Consider the following 18,068-nt stretch of genomic DNA (forward strand, 5'->3'; position numbering starts at 1 on the left):
GCGTTTTGCGAAAACACTGCGCCCCACAAGGAGGGTGGGGATTACGTTAGTCGCAGGTTTTTTTTTTTGCTATTTTTTCTTAGAAATTTGGTTTTCAAATCCAATTTAGTAATTTATTTGCCATATGAAAGAAAGAAAACATTCAACAGTTATGCTGCTCACAACAGGGTTGTCGTTTGGAAATGCTCCTGCCAAGGTCCACTGAGTGCATTGAATTACGTTTAAAACTGGCTTATTAGTCTTTTTCCTTTTCGGCTGCAACAACTCGTAAAATCACGAAATGGATTTAGATGGAAGGCTTATTTTATAATTGTACAAAACCAACCCTTTGTTTTGTTTTTACTTTAACATTTTAGAAACGACATTTCGAAAACTAAATTTGTGTCGACGGGTTGGGTGTGAGCCCGCGTAAAAGCCTACTCTACGTTTAGGACGCACGACAGGTGCGAGGCGCACCCCTGCCTAACTGAGTCTTTTTTATAGACTGACTTGCTTTTTTCGCCAGGGAAAATCCCGGTTTTGACTTGAAACGCAACCAACTGATGCAATGGCTAAACTTAGCGATGAGACTTCTTGCTGAAATGATTTGTGAAGTTTTTTTTTTTTTTTTTTTTTTTTTCTCCATAAAAGGATTGCTGGGCGATTTGATCCAAGTTAGTTGCACATACACACATTTAAACATATATGTATATGCTTGCGAAGACAGTGTTCTTGGAAAATTTTTATACGAGGACTGTTTATTAATTTGGAAGTTTACATTGCATAGACTGTTTTTAATATTTTATTCAGGGTTGGCTGGTTTAAACCCTGGTATAAAAAAAAAAAAAAAGCTTAAATCATGTGAGCTTAATGGTGACGTTTCCACATATCAAACCATCCGCATTACGTTTATCTACTTTTCACCTTTTAATCAAGGGATCCCGTGTTCAATTCTCGGTCGAACCACAACCCATCTTTCAAGTGTGAACCAAGTAGCGATTCGAGGTGTCTCTTGAAGTGAAAGTCTTCTCCATGATAACCTTGGTATTTCATAAGGATGTTAAGCCTAAACATACGAAATGAAACCAAATTATGTATTTCTACTTGAATGAATGCCTGTTATTTTATAAAGAAACCAAGCTCACCTCTTATTCTTAGAAATTGGCAAAATTTATCAACTGCCTACGTAGCTTCTAATATCAACTTGGATTAGACTTTGTTTTAATTTTATTGAATGATATCTACATACCAAATTTGTAATTTATTACCTGTTTTAGCGTAGTGATTATGATAATTGACCTTAAAATTTTACATACAAATACATTTAAAGTAATAACAGGATTTTCCCAATGGCTAAGGCGGGAGTTTCCCGATTTATATATAATTCTACTTGTGTAACTGTTTCTTCTTGTCCTTTTGAAATGACTCGTGACAATTATAATAAGTACGCCTATGTAAAGATCAGTACAACGTATTTTTATCAGGAGTCCTTCGTGAGTAAGTTGGCAATCGCATTTGTGACTAATTAGTCCCGGTTTCATGTCCAAATGGACAATTTCTCTTGAATGTAAGCTGAGAAGCAGTTTGCATTCCGCTTTAAGCTTATGTGACCCCTTCCAGCATAACAACACCAAGGCGAAACAAACTAATTTCTGTCCATATCTAATATAAATACATAGAGTAAATTATTTAAACCAAAAAATCCGGGTTTAAACCAAATAACCTGATTTTTTTTCAATAAAAACCATGGTTTTGCCAAGTTTGATTTTATTTATTAACACAATGAGCCCTAAAAATCCGTAATAGTAGAAGTATAGTACTACTTCGGTTTCAATATTTATTCATAGAGCAGAAGCAGTAAAATATAGTAAATGAGGGGTTTCTGATATGGATTCAGAGTAAGTTTTATATTCACCCTTACCCTCTATTGAAACCGGAAGTAGCAAATAACTTTTTTTTTTTTTTTTAATTTCAATGATAATTATCATAGTGGAAAACTTATGAACTTAAATAGCATAAAATCAGTTTTTGTTATTTAGTTTAGTACCGTATAAGTAGTTTTCGGTTTACTCTATTTCAGCCAAACATCAGCGTAAAGAAGTCATACAAACGCAATCCAAAAGAGCCTATTTTGTCAGTCTGCAGTGGATATTCAAGGAATTCCCTACATATTATAATTCACAGACATCCTGTGAACAGAGCTCTCAGATACGGACTGATTTCAAGGTGGTCCAAAGTAGGCAAATGGTAAGCCTTGACAACTGTGAATACAGAATGCGTCAGTAAGAAGTCTGAAATGTTTTAGAGACCGTCAGCATCCCAGTGCCTGGTGTTTGGAATATCGCATGCTGTAATGTTTTGTTTCACGCTTTTTATGTGAGAAAAGAAAATGTGAAATATACCGTGACAAAATACATCGCAGCACATGTTATTCCGAACAGGAGAAAACCACCGTCGGACCCACCTGGAAATCATACTATATCTGAGAGTTGAGAGGATTCTGGAAATTATTCTCTATTGGGAATCACTTGAACACCCATTATATATTGATGAATTGTGCATTTTTGGATTGCGTATGTATGCTTTCTTTTATTCTGATATGGACTGCCCCTCCAGGTTTTCGAATTCGAATTAGCGTGTGTTGAAATTTAGCTTTTCCACGATTTTGGACAGCCCTAGCTCTGAAATTATGTACTTTTTCCCACAGGTCCATATGAACTTTTGGTCTCATTTTTAAATGGGAAATCACTTGTTACAGTTTGTCGATATAGTTCATTAACACCTTGTATATATATAAATGAATTGAAAGACGAAACTTAACGCATTTTATTTATTTATTAAAAAAAAATCTTTTAAGGAGTAAGAATTTCGTAGAAATACAATATATATTAGTGAGCAGAGATATTTTGAAGTTGAGTCATGACTTGATCACTTGACTTACATGTGCGCAATGTTTCGTTTATGTAAAAATTTAGATTTTTTTCATGATGACTCATGTGAGATAATTAGCTTAAAAACAATAAAAATTCTACAATGATCTATGTTGAAGAATGTATTGAGTTCCTACTGGGGGCCACGGTGGCTCAGTGGTAGAGCGTTCATCTCTAGTGCATGTGGTCCCTGGTTCGATCTCAGCTCGCGCCAGGTGAACTTTGTGGTGTGGTGAACATGTGCGTGGGTTTTCTCATTGGTTCTCCCGCTTTCTTCAATCTAACATTACATTCATTTCTTATCACTGTCTCCTTTAGCCTAGCCGGCATAAGCGTGGGACGTAAAACTGAATGATCTCGTATTGAGTTCCTAAGTCATTATTTTTGTATTCTCTTCCAATGCTTGTAATAGGAAATGGAGCGAGGTGGTACTTCATTACTTTTTACTTGCAGGTATGCCTCATCAGTTGGTGCGAAACATTTTCATACATCTGCTAAGCTAAATAAGGGTATAGAAGAACTGTTTGTAGATTTGAGTCAACGAATGATCGAACGAGCTCAAGAGAACGACCAGCAAAAGGCGAATGCTCTGGGACGATCGTCGAGCCAGCGACGGAATGTTGTGGTTGTGGAAGACGAGCCAGCGCAGACTAAGTCAGGGTGTTGTGGCTCCTAATGTACAGTGTTCGACCTTCTGTGTATGTGTATATATATACCTATCTATATATATCTGTATATGTTTTAAGAAAAATAAGTCAGTATTTGACATAAACAATTGTGACCATGCTTATTTAAGCAACTGCAAACAGTCCATGATTTCAGCTTTACGTTACAAATGTATTAATACTTTTATTATGACTGTTCTTGTTGTTCTATGTGAAAAATATACATTATATAAAAAGATATTTGTAAATTAAAATCAGTTACACCATACTTACCAGTGTTAATCTAAACATATGACCAATCAGATGTGTCGGAGGAATTGCGTCAATCATTTTGGGTATAATGGATGTTTTAATGACAACGTAGAATATGCATCCTCAAGTTACAGAAGATCAAGAAAACAGAGCTGAGTGAATTGAGCTAGTAAATCATGTATTAGTCCATCGGACGCAAATAACCTTTATAGAAGAAAACAACGAACGTGCAGCAGGAACTTTAAAGATTAACACTTCTTTTATTTCAATAATTTGTTCAGGGACATCTAATTATTTTATTTGCACTTAATAGATATGCAACTATTCTAAAATAACAGAAACTGGATAGCTAGACTGGCAGCACCTCGAATTTTCCCGGACGGATTCTTTACTGAGTGGCTAACGATACGATCGTCTTCCTGTATTTTTAGTGCTTTATTCCATAAGTTCCAACGAGCCAGCCATGTGGAAGTCCTCCACTATGGTAAACGTTCCAATTGTAAGAGTAACAGTGGGATTGAGTGCGTTATGCACAACAGTAAAATTAATAACTCAGGGTTATTCTTCTTCTTTTGCTGGGCTATGCAGCATGGATAAAGGCCTTAGTTCATATGAAAGATAAAAGAAAAGTCAAATACATTTCGGGATTGTCACTTGAACTTAAAACGAAGAGTGCATTAGGTGATTGTAGATTGTGTTTTCGATTGTGTTTCATACTCATAAATTAAGCTGTTTATCGGTCATAAAACTCAGTAATTTTTAATCTTTATTTAGAACAAAATGGTTGAATTTTGAGCCGAATCAATGAATTTAAATTGAACCGAACACAAATTGAGCAAAGTATATAGTTCTTGACTAGTGTTGTGGCGGCCTGAAAATAAAACCGGAAAATTTGAGTAAAAAAAATTTTTTTACAGTTTTTTATCCGAGCTTGGAAAAAGACGAACAATTTGGGAAAAATTGAAATTTTCGAATATTTTACTACGTTATGCATAAAATTTTCGAATATTTTATATTTACTAGTTTACAGTTAAGATCATTGAATATGTTTCTTGTATTAGAGTAGGGAAAATTCGTAACAACAAATATATGTGCACCACGCCTTTAAAGTTAGCACTGAGATAGAATGGAATTATTACTACAAAAGATACTAAAATACAATCCTAGTTAATTTAAATGCATCTATATTAATTAATTTATCTTAAGCAATCTTACGAAGTTCCTGCTTTATAGTAGGGTAATTGTTAAAATAACAGGGCCAGAATCATTTTAGTTACTACCGGTATGTTAGAATCAAAGATATATTTTATCAGGGTTGGCTGATTTGAACCATGATTTAAAACAGCTGAAAAAAAAAAAAAAAAAAACCTTGTTTAAACCAAAAAACGAAAAATGTTCTTCAGAGTGTAAGTGTTCGTAAAATCTTGATGAAAACACATTGTGGGTCATCACGTTTCACTCCCGTATATTATTCGTATTATATTCAGACCTAAATTCCCCATTCAGTACTCAGAAATTATACTACAAAAGCAACTTTTGTACTTCTTAAGTTTATTATTATTGTTATGGAGTTGCAATCAAAGAAAAATTCTAAATATTATTTCGTTTTAATAATGTTTACTATTGATGAACTACATCGAAGTACCGTACTTTTTTTTTGGGGGGGGGGGTCCTACAAACCCAACGAGAGGCATTTATTGAAATCAGAAGTATCTTTGGTATCTATTTATGTATAAATGGGTCAGAACCAAAGTGGACTGAAATAATTCGTATCTTTATTCACTTTTCTTACTGATATGCAAATTAAGTCGTCGTATTTCTTTAACTTGGACTGTAAAAATCGTGTACTAACTTGGACTAAATTAGTTCTTCTGTACTCTGCAGTATTTTGGAAATTGTTCATATGTAATTCCGTATAATGGTTTCATTTGTGCAACTATTTATCTTTTTGTCCTTCTGAAATGACTCTTCACAATTACATTAACAAATATGTAAAGATCAGTACAACGTATATTTATCAGGAGTCGGCAGATGTATCGCATTTGCGGCTAATTAGTTCTGGTTTCGAGTTGAAATGGAGGACAATTTCTCTCGGATGTAAGCCGAGAAGCGGTTTGGATTCCGCTTGAAGCTTATGCGACCCCTTCCAGCATAACCTAGTTGTTTAATAATAATATTAAGGTGAAACAAACTTATTTCTGTCCATATGTGATATAAATACATCGAGCAAATTATTTAGACCAAAAAAACCTGGTTTAAACAAAAAGTTTTTTTTTATTTTGTTTTTTTCAATAAAAACCGTGGTTTTTGCCAACCCTGTATTTTGTGGAGATACGTATCTTCCTTAAGCTGTGTAAAATTTCCGGAAATTTTGAACCCATTAGAAGAAATCTTACTTGCTGTAACGTGTCTGCAGCATATATGCAGTGTAATTCACTAGCAGGAAAAATACTTAAATCAACAGGTTTTAATTTTACTTTTTAGTTTTCTGATTTCTGGTAAAAATTCCTCTTTATTATTTGTATATTTGTTGAACAATTGAAAAAAAGATCTTATTTACACATACACCGCACAAAAAAATTTAAGCAGCGAGAAATATATTAAAGAATTTAACATGAAACTTCCGTTCGTTATTATTAAAGACTAGCAGAATACCCGTTCTTCGCACGGGGAGAATACTTTCATTTTGGACATAAAGGACACCAAAACTATCACCAATGAACTTAGGGATCCCAAAAACTATGATTTCAACACTAGTATCGATGATTTTCAATTGTTTTTACATGTCACCCTTCCCAGTTAGGAGTATTAATGGAACTGAATTTGGATTCAAACGGCATCGGAAGTGTCGTGTTCTTCTCAGCGACCCCAAAAACTAGGGATTCGACACCCATATCGGTAAATTTCGATCATTTTTATGTATCTCTTCGCTCCCAAGTTGTGGAGATGAATTTGGATTTAAGCGGCATCGAAAATGTCACTGTGCATCTCAGTAACTCCAAAAACTGGATTCAACACTAATATCGGGCATTTTCAATCATTTATATATATATATATATATATCTTCCTACCGAAGTTGCGAGATTGAATTTGGATTTAAACGGCATCAAAAGTGTCACTGTTCATCTCAGTGGGCCCCGAAAACTATGAATTCGACGCTAATATCGATCATTTTCCATCATATTTCCCTCTCCCTTCCCCAATTTGCGGAGATGAATTTGGATTTAAACGACAACAAAGGTGTCACTGTTCATCTCAGTAATCCCGAAAACTATGGATTCGACACTAATATAGGTCATTTTCGACCATTTTATGTATCTTCCCTCTCCCTACCCTCAAGTTGCAGTGCTGAATTTATATTTAAGCGGCATCGGAAGTGTCACTGTTCATCTCAGCAATCCCGAAAACTATGGATTCGACACTAATATAGGCCATTTTCAATTTATATCCCCCCGTCCTTCCTCCAAGTGGCACCTTCAAAGTGAAATTATAAAAATCATCTTAGCCCCGAACCTCATTCATGTTAAAAATATCGAGATCGGTGTGGTGGTTCAAGAGTCGTTAAGTTACAAATTAATTTTCATCTCATAGATAATTTATTACACTAGAAAACAGATAGTTGTTTATATACAAAATTTTGTACATAAAATTTATATAAAAATTATATTAGAATATTAAATTGTAGTAATTATATATTTTAGTGGATGAATATTAGTGAAATTTTCCTACTGCTCGCTCTTTTAAGAAGTAATTTTGTTAAAATTATTAATTTCACCAGATCAAAGAGCAATTAAGAACTCAGGTTTCATTCAAGAGCCCTATAGTATTGCAACAAACTCTTCATGATGGGAGATGTGTATGCAACTGTAAAAGTTCTGTTATTAATGCACAACCACGAATAAAAAGAACACAAAAGAAATGAGTGCAGACTATTAATTTTCAAGAATAATTACAATAATTTTATTTTCGAATGCCTCTTTTTTAAATATTCGCAATATTGAAATTTCTCAACTTACATTTTTCACACGTTCGAAGAAAAAACTGTTCCGTTACTAGTAAAATTAACCTATAACAAAGATTTTTGTTATTTTCCCAATTTTTCCGAAAAAAACTTTTTTTTTAACCAACAGGTTCAGAATTTTCGGAAATTTTGCAAGTATTCTTGACCCAAGGTGCTTGTTAAAGTAAAATTTGAGACAAATAAACGAGAAATTATTGGGATTAGTACTCGTTCTCTGCATAAATTGAATGACTACTACATGAAAAAGTATAGAAATCATGTAAATATCAAGGTCGTTTCTCAAAGATTTCCTTAAGGGTGCACGGTGACTCAGTAACAGGGGTCCCTCGTTCGATCCCCAGCCAAGTACGTATGTGGTGGACAACATTGTGTCTGAGTACTCCTGTTTTCTCTCACATTCTCATTCCACCAATTGTTCCATCATCGTTCACTTGCCTTAATCATAGTCTTCCTTAGCCTAAAGAGCGAAAACGTGGGACGTTGATCTGAAAGGTTTTTTCCCCTCCAAAGATTTCCTTCTAGGCGTCAGATTTTGTACATCCCAGAGAATCTTCCTATTTCCTTTCAAAATCTGTTCCATTTAGTGTACACAAAGGCAGACTTTATTCAAAGACGAATTAGAATTCTATTTTATTAGTCAAAAAATAACCTGCACTTTTTAATGTAAATTTCAACTGTGAAAAATTAGGGTACGGCTGAAATTCCCCACTGTACAAAAATTTCGTCACATTATATGCTACGTGTATTTCAAGTAATGATTCCTCGGTGTTGAACCCTCGCTCCTCCTGCGGAAGTTAAGATTCTTTCAATTGCTAAATATATGGTAAAATAAAATCATTATTTTTCTTTTCCTGAATATGGCTGACTCCTTCGAATTTTAAGAGTGGCTTATTTGGGTATTTGTAATTTCTTTTCCCCCTTGAATTTTAAAGTTGGGGCTTATCTTTGAATTTGTATGGTACCTACATGGTGAACTAATTTGGAAAATATGCCCTAGAAATCCTAAACGGATTTTTGCATTTCTAGCGTAATTTCGGCAACCAGTTCTGTTGTCTTTGACTACTAGTCAGTAATGAAGAGCCTCGGCTTATTAAATTGAATATATAAATTTTTTATTCTATTTAATCTTTTTTCTGCACAAAACACTAAAATAAGCAAAAATTACTAAAATTTACTAGTATAATACAAAGTTACTAAAATTTTAGTATACTATTTTTATAATTTATTGCTAATTTTAGTGTTTTGTGTGGAAAAAGAACTAACTTGAATAAAATGTAGAAACATATTTGTGAAGCCGAAGCTCTTCATTACTGTTTAGCCGTCAGCAGTGTGCGAATTAGATAATCTATATTAGGGGAAGGGGGATAAAATTAGGCCAACAGCACGTAAAGTCTGAAATAATTCAATATATATATATAACATCTGTAAGAAATAGGAGATCTATTAATTCAATAAATCTACCAACAATAACTATGTACATATATATTGTCTGGCATGCACACTCCACCGAACCTTTCTGAACTGTTTAAATGCTGTACTCACTCTTGTCCGCGTAGCTCTCTAAGGTTTATTTACTTAATAATTCGGCCCGAGAGAAAACCATGATCACAAGCATATGTTAATTTTTCTGCTCATATTGAAATCTTTCACTTTGCTTTATTATACACAGCCTTGCAAAAGAAAATCTACTTCAGTATTATGAAAACCACTAAAATTATCAGTTAAACTGGACATACTTGAAAAAAAAAAAAATGTAGGTATCATACGAGAAATGAATTGTTGCTGGTTCCGATTTCTGGCATCAAGATCAAATCGAAGGCCAAATATTTAAAAACTCCCAATTCAAATTTCGAGCTTGAGCTTCTACTCCCCGTTAAAGCTGTGCAATTCACGCTTTTTTTCCCTCCAAATATCGACTTCGTGACGGAGCTGAGGAAGTCCATAAACTATAAAAGCAGTGATTATTATGTTAATTACCCTAAATTAAATGCAACTTTCGAGTTACATACACGCAAACTACTAGGGAATGAGGACCATGCTAACAAAGAATACACTGGAAAATAAAATATAACAAATTAAAATAAGATGATAATCGATATAAATGTCGAGGATGAATATGACATGCCCGACCTTCGCCAAGTATGATGAAAGAAGCTATTTGTTTACTTCTTCTTGGCCAACCACTAAGAGCACTTATAAATTCATATGTGACTTTATGCGCAATTAGTACATTCAAATTCACTAACGATGATGAACTGAAGGGTACGAAGGTACGGTTGCAAATAACAACCGTAGTCATAATACAGTTCAACTAAACAATAGTGAAAATAGTGAGTAATTAGGTGATGAGTGGAAATGACCAAAACTGAGTAGTTTACATCGCTCATTTCGAAATACAGCTGGAAGATTAAACTTACAAGAAGTGACAAAAAGCAGTGAAATTTGGCGTTGTACTATGCATAGTTTTGGGGAGGAGGAAAGCGAGCATCCCCAGTGGGGATACTTCAGTTGACTTCTTTAGGAAAGGGGGGACAAAATGTGTTTGGGAAAATTCCCCCGGCAATTCGCACCCTGGCCGTCAGTCAACATGATTGGTTACTGAAATTATACTAGGAATATAAAATTCCTTGTAGGATTTCCAAGTCATATTATAGGCAAATATTAATCTTAACACAGTGTGTCAGAGATACCTGTATTTAAATATCCTAACACTTTTAAAAAACATATCTACAAGCGTAACTTTCATTCTTGCAGAAAATACACTGCCACTGAAACATTTAGGAATTTTATATCCGAAATCCTGTGTGGATCAAAAACATCCAACATATTGCAATCAAAAATTTTCTTACAGGCCTTACATACTTCTTAAATCTCTTATTGAGCTGGTTAGACATATAAATAATATAGCCGTTAAAATGACAGTAGACCCTCGAGTTCAAACACTTAAAAATAGTCCGTTATGGTATTTTAATGCCTACATCTTACAGGTATCTGAATATTAAATTGTCATCTGTGAATAGTGGACTTCTGTATCTCTAGAACAACACTGCTACAACGAACCTCATAATTGTAGTGTTATAAAATTACTATATTTCTGCCGCTGAGTATACACTGTACAATGCATAATAACAAATCACTTCTGGGAGCTAATCCTCAAAAATTAAAGTTCAGCCATTAAACTAGAAACAAATATTGAGGACTAAGAAAATCCAAGCAATTTCCTTTCTGAAATAGAGTTAGTCCCAATTGTAATATCCCAATCGTAACAAGTTTGCTTTCGTATTGGATTTATTTTAAACAATAATTTTATATAAATTAAAATAAAGAAGTTAAAAATGTACTGTATGTTTAAATCGTCCTGAATCAAAATAAATCATACTTCCAAGTAGAAATTTGGAGCTTGAGGAATAAAGCATTAAAAACAAAATTTTGAAAATTCTCCAATATCTACTTAGTAAGTGGATGTCGGGCTTCGAGTTTGTGCGAGTTCATTGATCAGGTTTTTCTTCGTTATTCAAACATTCCCATATAAACTTCAAGCGTTGCAGCCAGAATTCTTGGCCTTTTTTTTTTGTTTTTTTATTTTCTTCAAAGAACATTGCAGGAGGAAAATCCACAAGAAGGTTAAAAACGTAAGGAAAATAAACAGGAAACATTTTAATACTCTTACAAACTTCATGTTTCTTCTGAAATAGTGAGCTTTCTCGTGGCTGTATGCATCTTTGGCACGGTGGAAACTTGTAGTTCGGATCCATGTTAACTTTATAGTCTCATGTAGTCCTGGTGATGGGAAAGGATACAAGACTCCAAAATAACCAGTTTTCTGATACTCCGTCGAAAACGCGCTCAACTTCTGTGTAATTTTTTAAGAAATATTAAGAATTTTGGTTCGAAAGTTCGCACATCTTTCGAGAAATTCTTCTACAAGAATTACTATAATTATTAACTATTATATAGTCAAGAAGAGGGACACGATGCCTCAGAGAAGGTGCTTTAAAGTAAAATAAAATCTAAGTTTTACGTCCCACGTCTGTGCCACATAAGCTTAAAGTATACCGTAATAATAAAAAAAAAAGTAAATGAAATGGTGGAATGAATAAGTGGAAGGAAGAACCCCGAGAAAACCCATGCACACGGTGTTTGTTCACCACAAAGCTTACTTGGCGCGAGCTGGGATCGAACCAAGGATTACATGCACCATAGGTAAACGCTCTACCACTGAGCCACCGCGGCCCTCATGGAGCTTTAATTTGTGATGTGAGGGGTCTCTGGTTTGATCTCAAATCATGACTTCAGAGTGGATAATTTCATGGCCGTAAATTATTTTTTTCGGAGTTGTCCGTCTCCTTCAGCGTAGCATAATCGTGGGACGTTAAATTAAAATTTCATTTTGTAGTCTTTATAAATCACAAATGGACTGAAATTTGAATTGAAACAAAAAGACAGGCGAGGACTAAATATGAAAAAGAAAGTTTGCTTCGAACGCGATGGAATGACAGTGTGTATATAATGTAAAGAATTCAGATTTAATTTTTGTTTTTATAAGTTGCAAATAAGAGAAGTATCAAAAAGGTTCGTAAAGTATTTGATTTCCGTAATGTTTTGGAGAATGTGAGAAAACGAGGGGGGAACTAATGAGCAGCGTATTTGCTGCATATGTAGGCTCTCATATAATTAGATAATATACAAGTTTTCGAATGGGAATCGACTACGTAAATAATCAGATAAGTACTGACCTTTCTGGCGTCGACTTCACTGAAACAAAGATCTGTGCATGAAGTTCATAATTCAGTCGCAAGGCGGAGCAGATTATTGCAAGTAAAATCACATTCTTTTCTAACGAAGTTGATATTTATACTTTTGAGCGACGAAAGGAAAGAAAAATGGTGATCGTGGAAAAAATAGAATTTGAGATTTCGACTGATTTAAACGTTCCATGGTCCATAGGTATCGAAAAGTTATTTTTCGACATCTGTCTGTTCATGCGTTCATTATGATATGCACTCGCTTAGAGGCTACATCGTTCAACGTATGTCAACCAAATTAAGGGTTTTATGTGATTTTCCAAAGGGCTGGGGGGGAGAGGCTCGAATTTTCTTCATACTTCTGAAAATAAGGGCAGTTTACTAAAGGGTAAAAATTTAAAATATTGATTTTCTCAGAAACAGCGCTAACGACTTTTATATTTCATAAATCAATTTTACAGTAACAACCTCATATTGCGGTATAAGTCATTATTTTGAAAATATAATGACATCTTTAGTTAACGTCCCATATGCTGTGTCATGTAGGCTAAAGGACACTGAATTATGGAATAAAGATAGTGGGAGAAACCATGAGTACTGTTTTATACAAGCTTACACCACCAGTGAAGGAGTCAAGGACCTTTTCTCCAAAGAGCAATATTCTGTATTGTACTTGGGCATGGGATCAGTGATTCTCGTGCAGCTTTCGAGATACATTCAAAAGATCACGGATTTTTCATTTCTGCTGTTACATGTGTTGGAAAACTTATGATACATAATTACTGGTGGTAATTGACTGACATTTGGGAAGCCAAGAAATCCCGAAAATGAATCCCTTTTCCCGAGAGGGAGGAGAAAACCACTTCTGATGGTTTCTTTGCGTTAAGTATTGCTTCAAATATTCGAAAGCACAAGGGAAGTGTAATTTTGGGTGTGAGCTAGTTTTCATTATTATTTTTTAAAATATGAATAGCTGTGTTTTGGGAACTGCACTCTCAGCCATATTTGATAATTCTTTTCCGTCAAATTTTGAAATAACATTGAAACAAAAGAGAATGATTAACTTATACCATGTCAGAATGTGTAAGAAATTTACTTCACAATTTTATTACTTTAGCGAAGTTGGCTGGAAATACAGGATTGCCAAGAAGTCTTGCAACATAGAGAGCGCTTCTCAGTCCTGAACATTTTTGTGTTCGGAAATGCATGTATATGAAGATATTCAGACACCCTTATGGAGTTATTGCACTGTAATTAATTTTTGATCCTTCTGAACGGATGACTGTCTTAAATTTTATTGCTGTATATACGGGACTTGAGATTATGCAAACTGCAAAATCTCAAATCCATGAGCGCGAGATCCTACGAGGGAGGACCCAAAAGAAACCGGACTTTCGTTCTAAAAAAAATAATTTATTACATTTTTTAAAAAATTCTTTGTCTCCTTCAAAGTACTCTCCATTAAATGCGGTTCATTTCTCCCATCATCTTTTCCACTGTTTGAAGCACCTCTGGAACTTTTATATCGTCCAATGCGCTCTGTGAAGTTCTTTTTACAGCCTGTACACTATCAAAGCACTTTCCTTCTAGATTTTGTTTAATTCTCGGAAAATGTCATCATGTTGGTCAAAAAGTTTGGATCACTTTCAATCTGATAAGTCCTGGCTCAAATTCAGACGAATGATTTGATCCTGTGTGAGCAGGCAAGAAACAAACTTAGCGGCAACATGTCGAAAGTATCATTTGATATTTGACGCATCCATAATTTGTTACGATCCTCGCAAACTTCCATATACAGTATATAACGAAATTAAAAACTCCTATTGTAGACATAGTGGGTACGAAGTAGAGTACATTTTAGCTAGAAATAAACATACCGTTTGCAGATTTGGCGTGTCTAATATTTAATGTGCTATTAACTGGCGTTTTGGTGTTTCCTGACATCTTCCTCAGCAATTCAAGGAACAAAAGACGAAACAATCAGTTTAGTGCTATTTCATAGTTGTGAACTTGATTATATGAACTTTTATATGTTTTGAATAAAATTGCAGCAGGTTAAAGAAGTGTATACTCATCGAAATTTATTTATTTTTAAATTTACACAACGTAGCTTAAGATTATAACATTTACTGATGGATGCTATGGGTTACATATTTATAAGTTGAAATTGCTGCCCTATATCCGTGGACAGATCAGACTTTTTGTAGACCATTTCAGTAGTCTGTGCTACTTTCTTCGATAACTCCTTGAATCGCCACGCTAGACTCATTGTATATCTTCTCATCCTGTGACTGTCTCGGAAGAGGACAACGACAAAGTTTGTTCTTTTCACCGTTACAAGGTTAGTAATTTCAAATTATCACAAAGTGTCTGATAGAGGTGAGCAAAATTTCTGCAAACTGCACAAGCGTTCACAAAAGTCTTCTGCGTAAGTTTTTCACTGCAATAAACAATTTCCAAAGAATAGGAGAGTGCAAGGAAATTTACACTTTTATATTAACAAAACAATGCTAGGGTAAATTCTGAGAAGTGAGATAGATAGCCAGTAAATTTCCCAATCTGCTGAGGAAGGTATCAGGGAACACTGAAACAGTGCAATTGATATTATATTAAATATTAGACACAGTAAATAAAAGAAGATAGGACCATGTTTGTGACAAAGACTAGACTAGTTTTCATATCAAAAGTGTAATAACTAACTAAATGGAGTAGGAGTTTGCTACAGTTCGATAATTGAGTTTTTGTATTTAACAACAAACAATTCACACTGGGACTTGTTTGATCATTTGCTTTGCACTGTCCATGTGACCACTAAATAATACGACCTAAACATGATTTATGAAGGTAATATTCAAAAAACAGATCAGCTTAGTAAATTTCACTACCATCATCATGAAGTCTATTTCCAATAAGAAATATTTATTTTAAATAATATAGTTATGACAGATTTTACCGCCCCGTGCAAATGCATGTATTGCACATATCGTAGAGCCGACTACAAGAGATCTTGTACTCTCCAGTCAGTAGGTTGCTGAAATCAGGAACTGACGTTCAGTTGCAGGAACAATGTCAGGATTGACGGAGACTTGAAACCTACTCTCGCTTGTTGGGTGGATGCTCCATAAACAATAGCCAGAACGTGGCGTGAGGATTAACACACAAAAAACTGATCGTACCAACTGGTAGAACATCCATGGTAGAGTAGAATAAGGTATTTTCTGGGTGCGTCAACAACTGGGTCTTTTTGCACCCAATGCAAAGACATAACTTAATCATAAGATCATATCAAAGACAAAATCAACAATAATAAAACAAGGAATAAGTTAATTAAAATACGAGAAAAACATCCACTCGAGCTAAAATTAGATTGCCTGCAAAATCTTAAGCTCTTTTAAAAATAGCAGCAGGCCAGCGAGAAGACGAGTGTCGTCACCAAGGAGCAATTCATTTCTTCAGGAAGCTTGTAACGTTGTCGATGCCGAGCCAGAGCGGGGCAATCGACATGATGAATAGATATAAAGAAAAAACAATCTGGAACTGCAACTCCAAGTAAAAGATATGCATGCGTCAAATGACTGCAGTCGAGTTAAAACTATTTCTTTGCGACGAGGCTGTCGGGAACTAGAGGTCTAGACTCCTAAGCGTGGTTTAATGGCATGCAATTGTTGGCATGTGCAACATCCCCGTTCCAACTGCCATTGTTGGAGAAAACGAGATGTGAACACCGGGTAAAGATCAGAGCAGGGGAGAGGCTTACGAATGCAACACCATGAAGAGCTGCATCTTTTGCCATAGAATCCGCCTGCTCATTACCAAGAATGTCAAGTAGGGAATGGCATTTTAACAAAATGTGTTAAACCAGAAGATGCCTAGTGTAAACGTTACTAAAGCTGGTACATCCATAATAGAAGCTATGAGGAGTAACTTGCGTGTACAGTGGCCAGCGTACTCGTGTTAACTCTCCCTCCCTTAATATTCTCTTGGCAATAATTTCCAGAGGTAAATTGAAATGCAGTTCTCTTGTCACAAGAAATTACATTGTGTGTCCACAAAAACATTACATTTGAAGTTGTTAAAAACCAGAGCTTATTGGAATATGTTGAAACATAAGGTGTCAATGAATATATTGATTCAAAACATTTGTTTCTTGTTTTATTTGAAGAACAGTGTGCCACTAAAGGCAGTGAGATCAACTTCATTATTGCGCTTACCCGACGGCAACACAGTTGTTTTGTCAGCATTTCATTCATCAAAAAGTGTCGTCTTGTTTCAGCGTACTTTCTAGCGCAAATTCAATATGAATCTACTTAGAAACGAGTCAATTTTAAAGTAGTACAACAATTCTGTTATGGAGGGATACATTCGCCGACTAAAGACAGGAAGTTGATCACGTGGGACAATTTTTTTTTTTGCAGAGCCCGAAAAATTCAAACACGTCGAGCCAGTCGAGTTACAAATCCTTTAATAATATTAATAATAATTAATTTTTTAAAAAATTGCAATGGCTTGCATTTCCACCCTTATTAAGATGGAATTGGTGCAGAAGTTACAACCTGATGACAATGTAGAGAAACTTCAATTCTGCACTATTTCCACTAATTAATGAATAATAATGACAGTCTGTTGTTCAAAGATTATTTTTTGTGATGAAGTGACATTCCATGTAAATGAGGAAAGCAAGCAGGCACAATGTAGAGATACGGAGCCAGAGTCCGTATGCCACATTGAATCTTGAATGTGACACTAATGTGTTTTGTGTCATAGAACAGAAAGTGCATGGTCCGTTTATTTTCGATGACGATAGTGACTGACCAAAGTTATTTGGATGTGTTACGTGATTGGGTTGTTGACATAGACGACTACCTCCTTCGACAAGATGGATCACCAACACACTGCACTGCCTTCCGAACAGATGGATCAGTAGCGCAGGACCAAATAAGCTGCCCTCAAGTTGCCCCCGCGACTTTTCCCTTTGGAGTTATCAAAGACCGAGTGTACGTGTCTCCAAATTGTGGCTGATCTGCAGAAATGCATCATTGAAGTTCTCAACTCAATCTTACTCCTGGATATGATTCAAATAATGTGGTCCGAGCTCGATCATCGCATGGAGTGTGTAATACATAAAGGCACATGAAAACTTGATGAAACTGCATCCATAAAACTAAAGGAATACAGTTTCCGGAGAAAGAGGAAGAAAAAAATCAGAAATCATTACCAATTCATACTGAAGTGTTTTATTGTGGCTAATATTTTACAATTAGTATTTTGTTATCTCACCTTTAAATTTTATCACCATTTGCAATTGTTTAGCCATTGATTCAGCCAGGCTGGCGAAGTATTATAGAGTCCATGGTTATCCACAGTATTTTGAGGGTGTCTTTTAGATCCTTGATATTCTTTGGTCGTGTCTCTCGAACCTTGTTTTTCAAAAAGCTCCAAGCATTTTCGATTGGATTAAGGCCAGGACAATTACCTG

General features: G+C 35.0%; 1 protein-coding gene across 1 annotated transcript in view; it reads left to right on the top strand.

Annotated features, from left to right (window-relative positions):
- The window catches only part of Rab21 (RAS oncogene family member Rab21), a 29,497-nt gene extending 25,655 nt beyond the window's left edge, over positions 1–3,842 (top strand). The window contains exon 4 of the mRNA XM_081727792.1: positions 3,363–3,842. Coding sequence (XP_081583918.1) covers positions 3,363–3,585 — 223 coding nt within the window. The 3' untranslated portion in view covers positions 3,586–3,842. The remainder of the gene's footprint in view (positions 1–3,362) is intronic.
- Positions 3,843–18,068: the final 14,226 nt, after the last annotated feature.

The sequence above is a fragment of the Thermobia domestica genome, chromosome 10 (assembly GCF_964235325.1).
Source record: "Thermobia domestica chromosome 10, izTheDome1.hap1.1, whole genome shotgun sequence".
Classification (NCBI taxonomy): Eukaryota; Metazoa; Arthropoda; class Insecta; order Zygentoma; family Lepismatidae; genus Thermobia; species Thermobia domestica.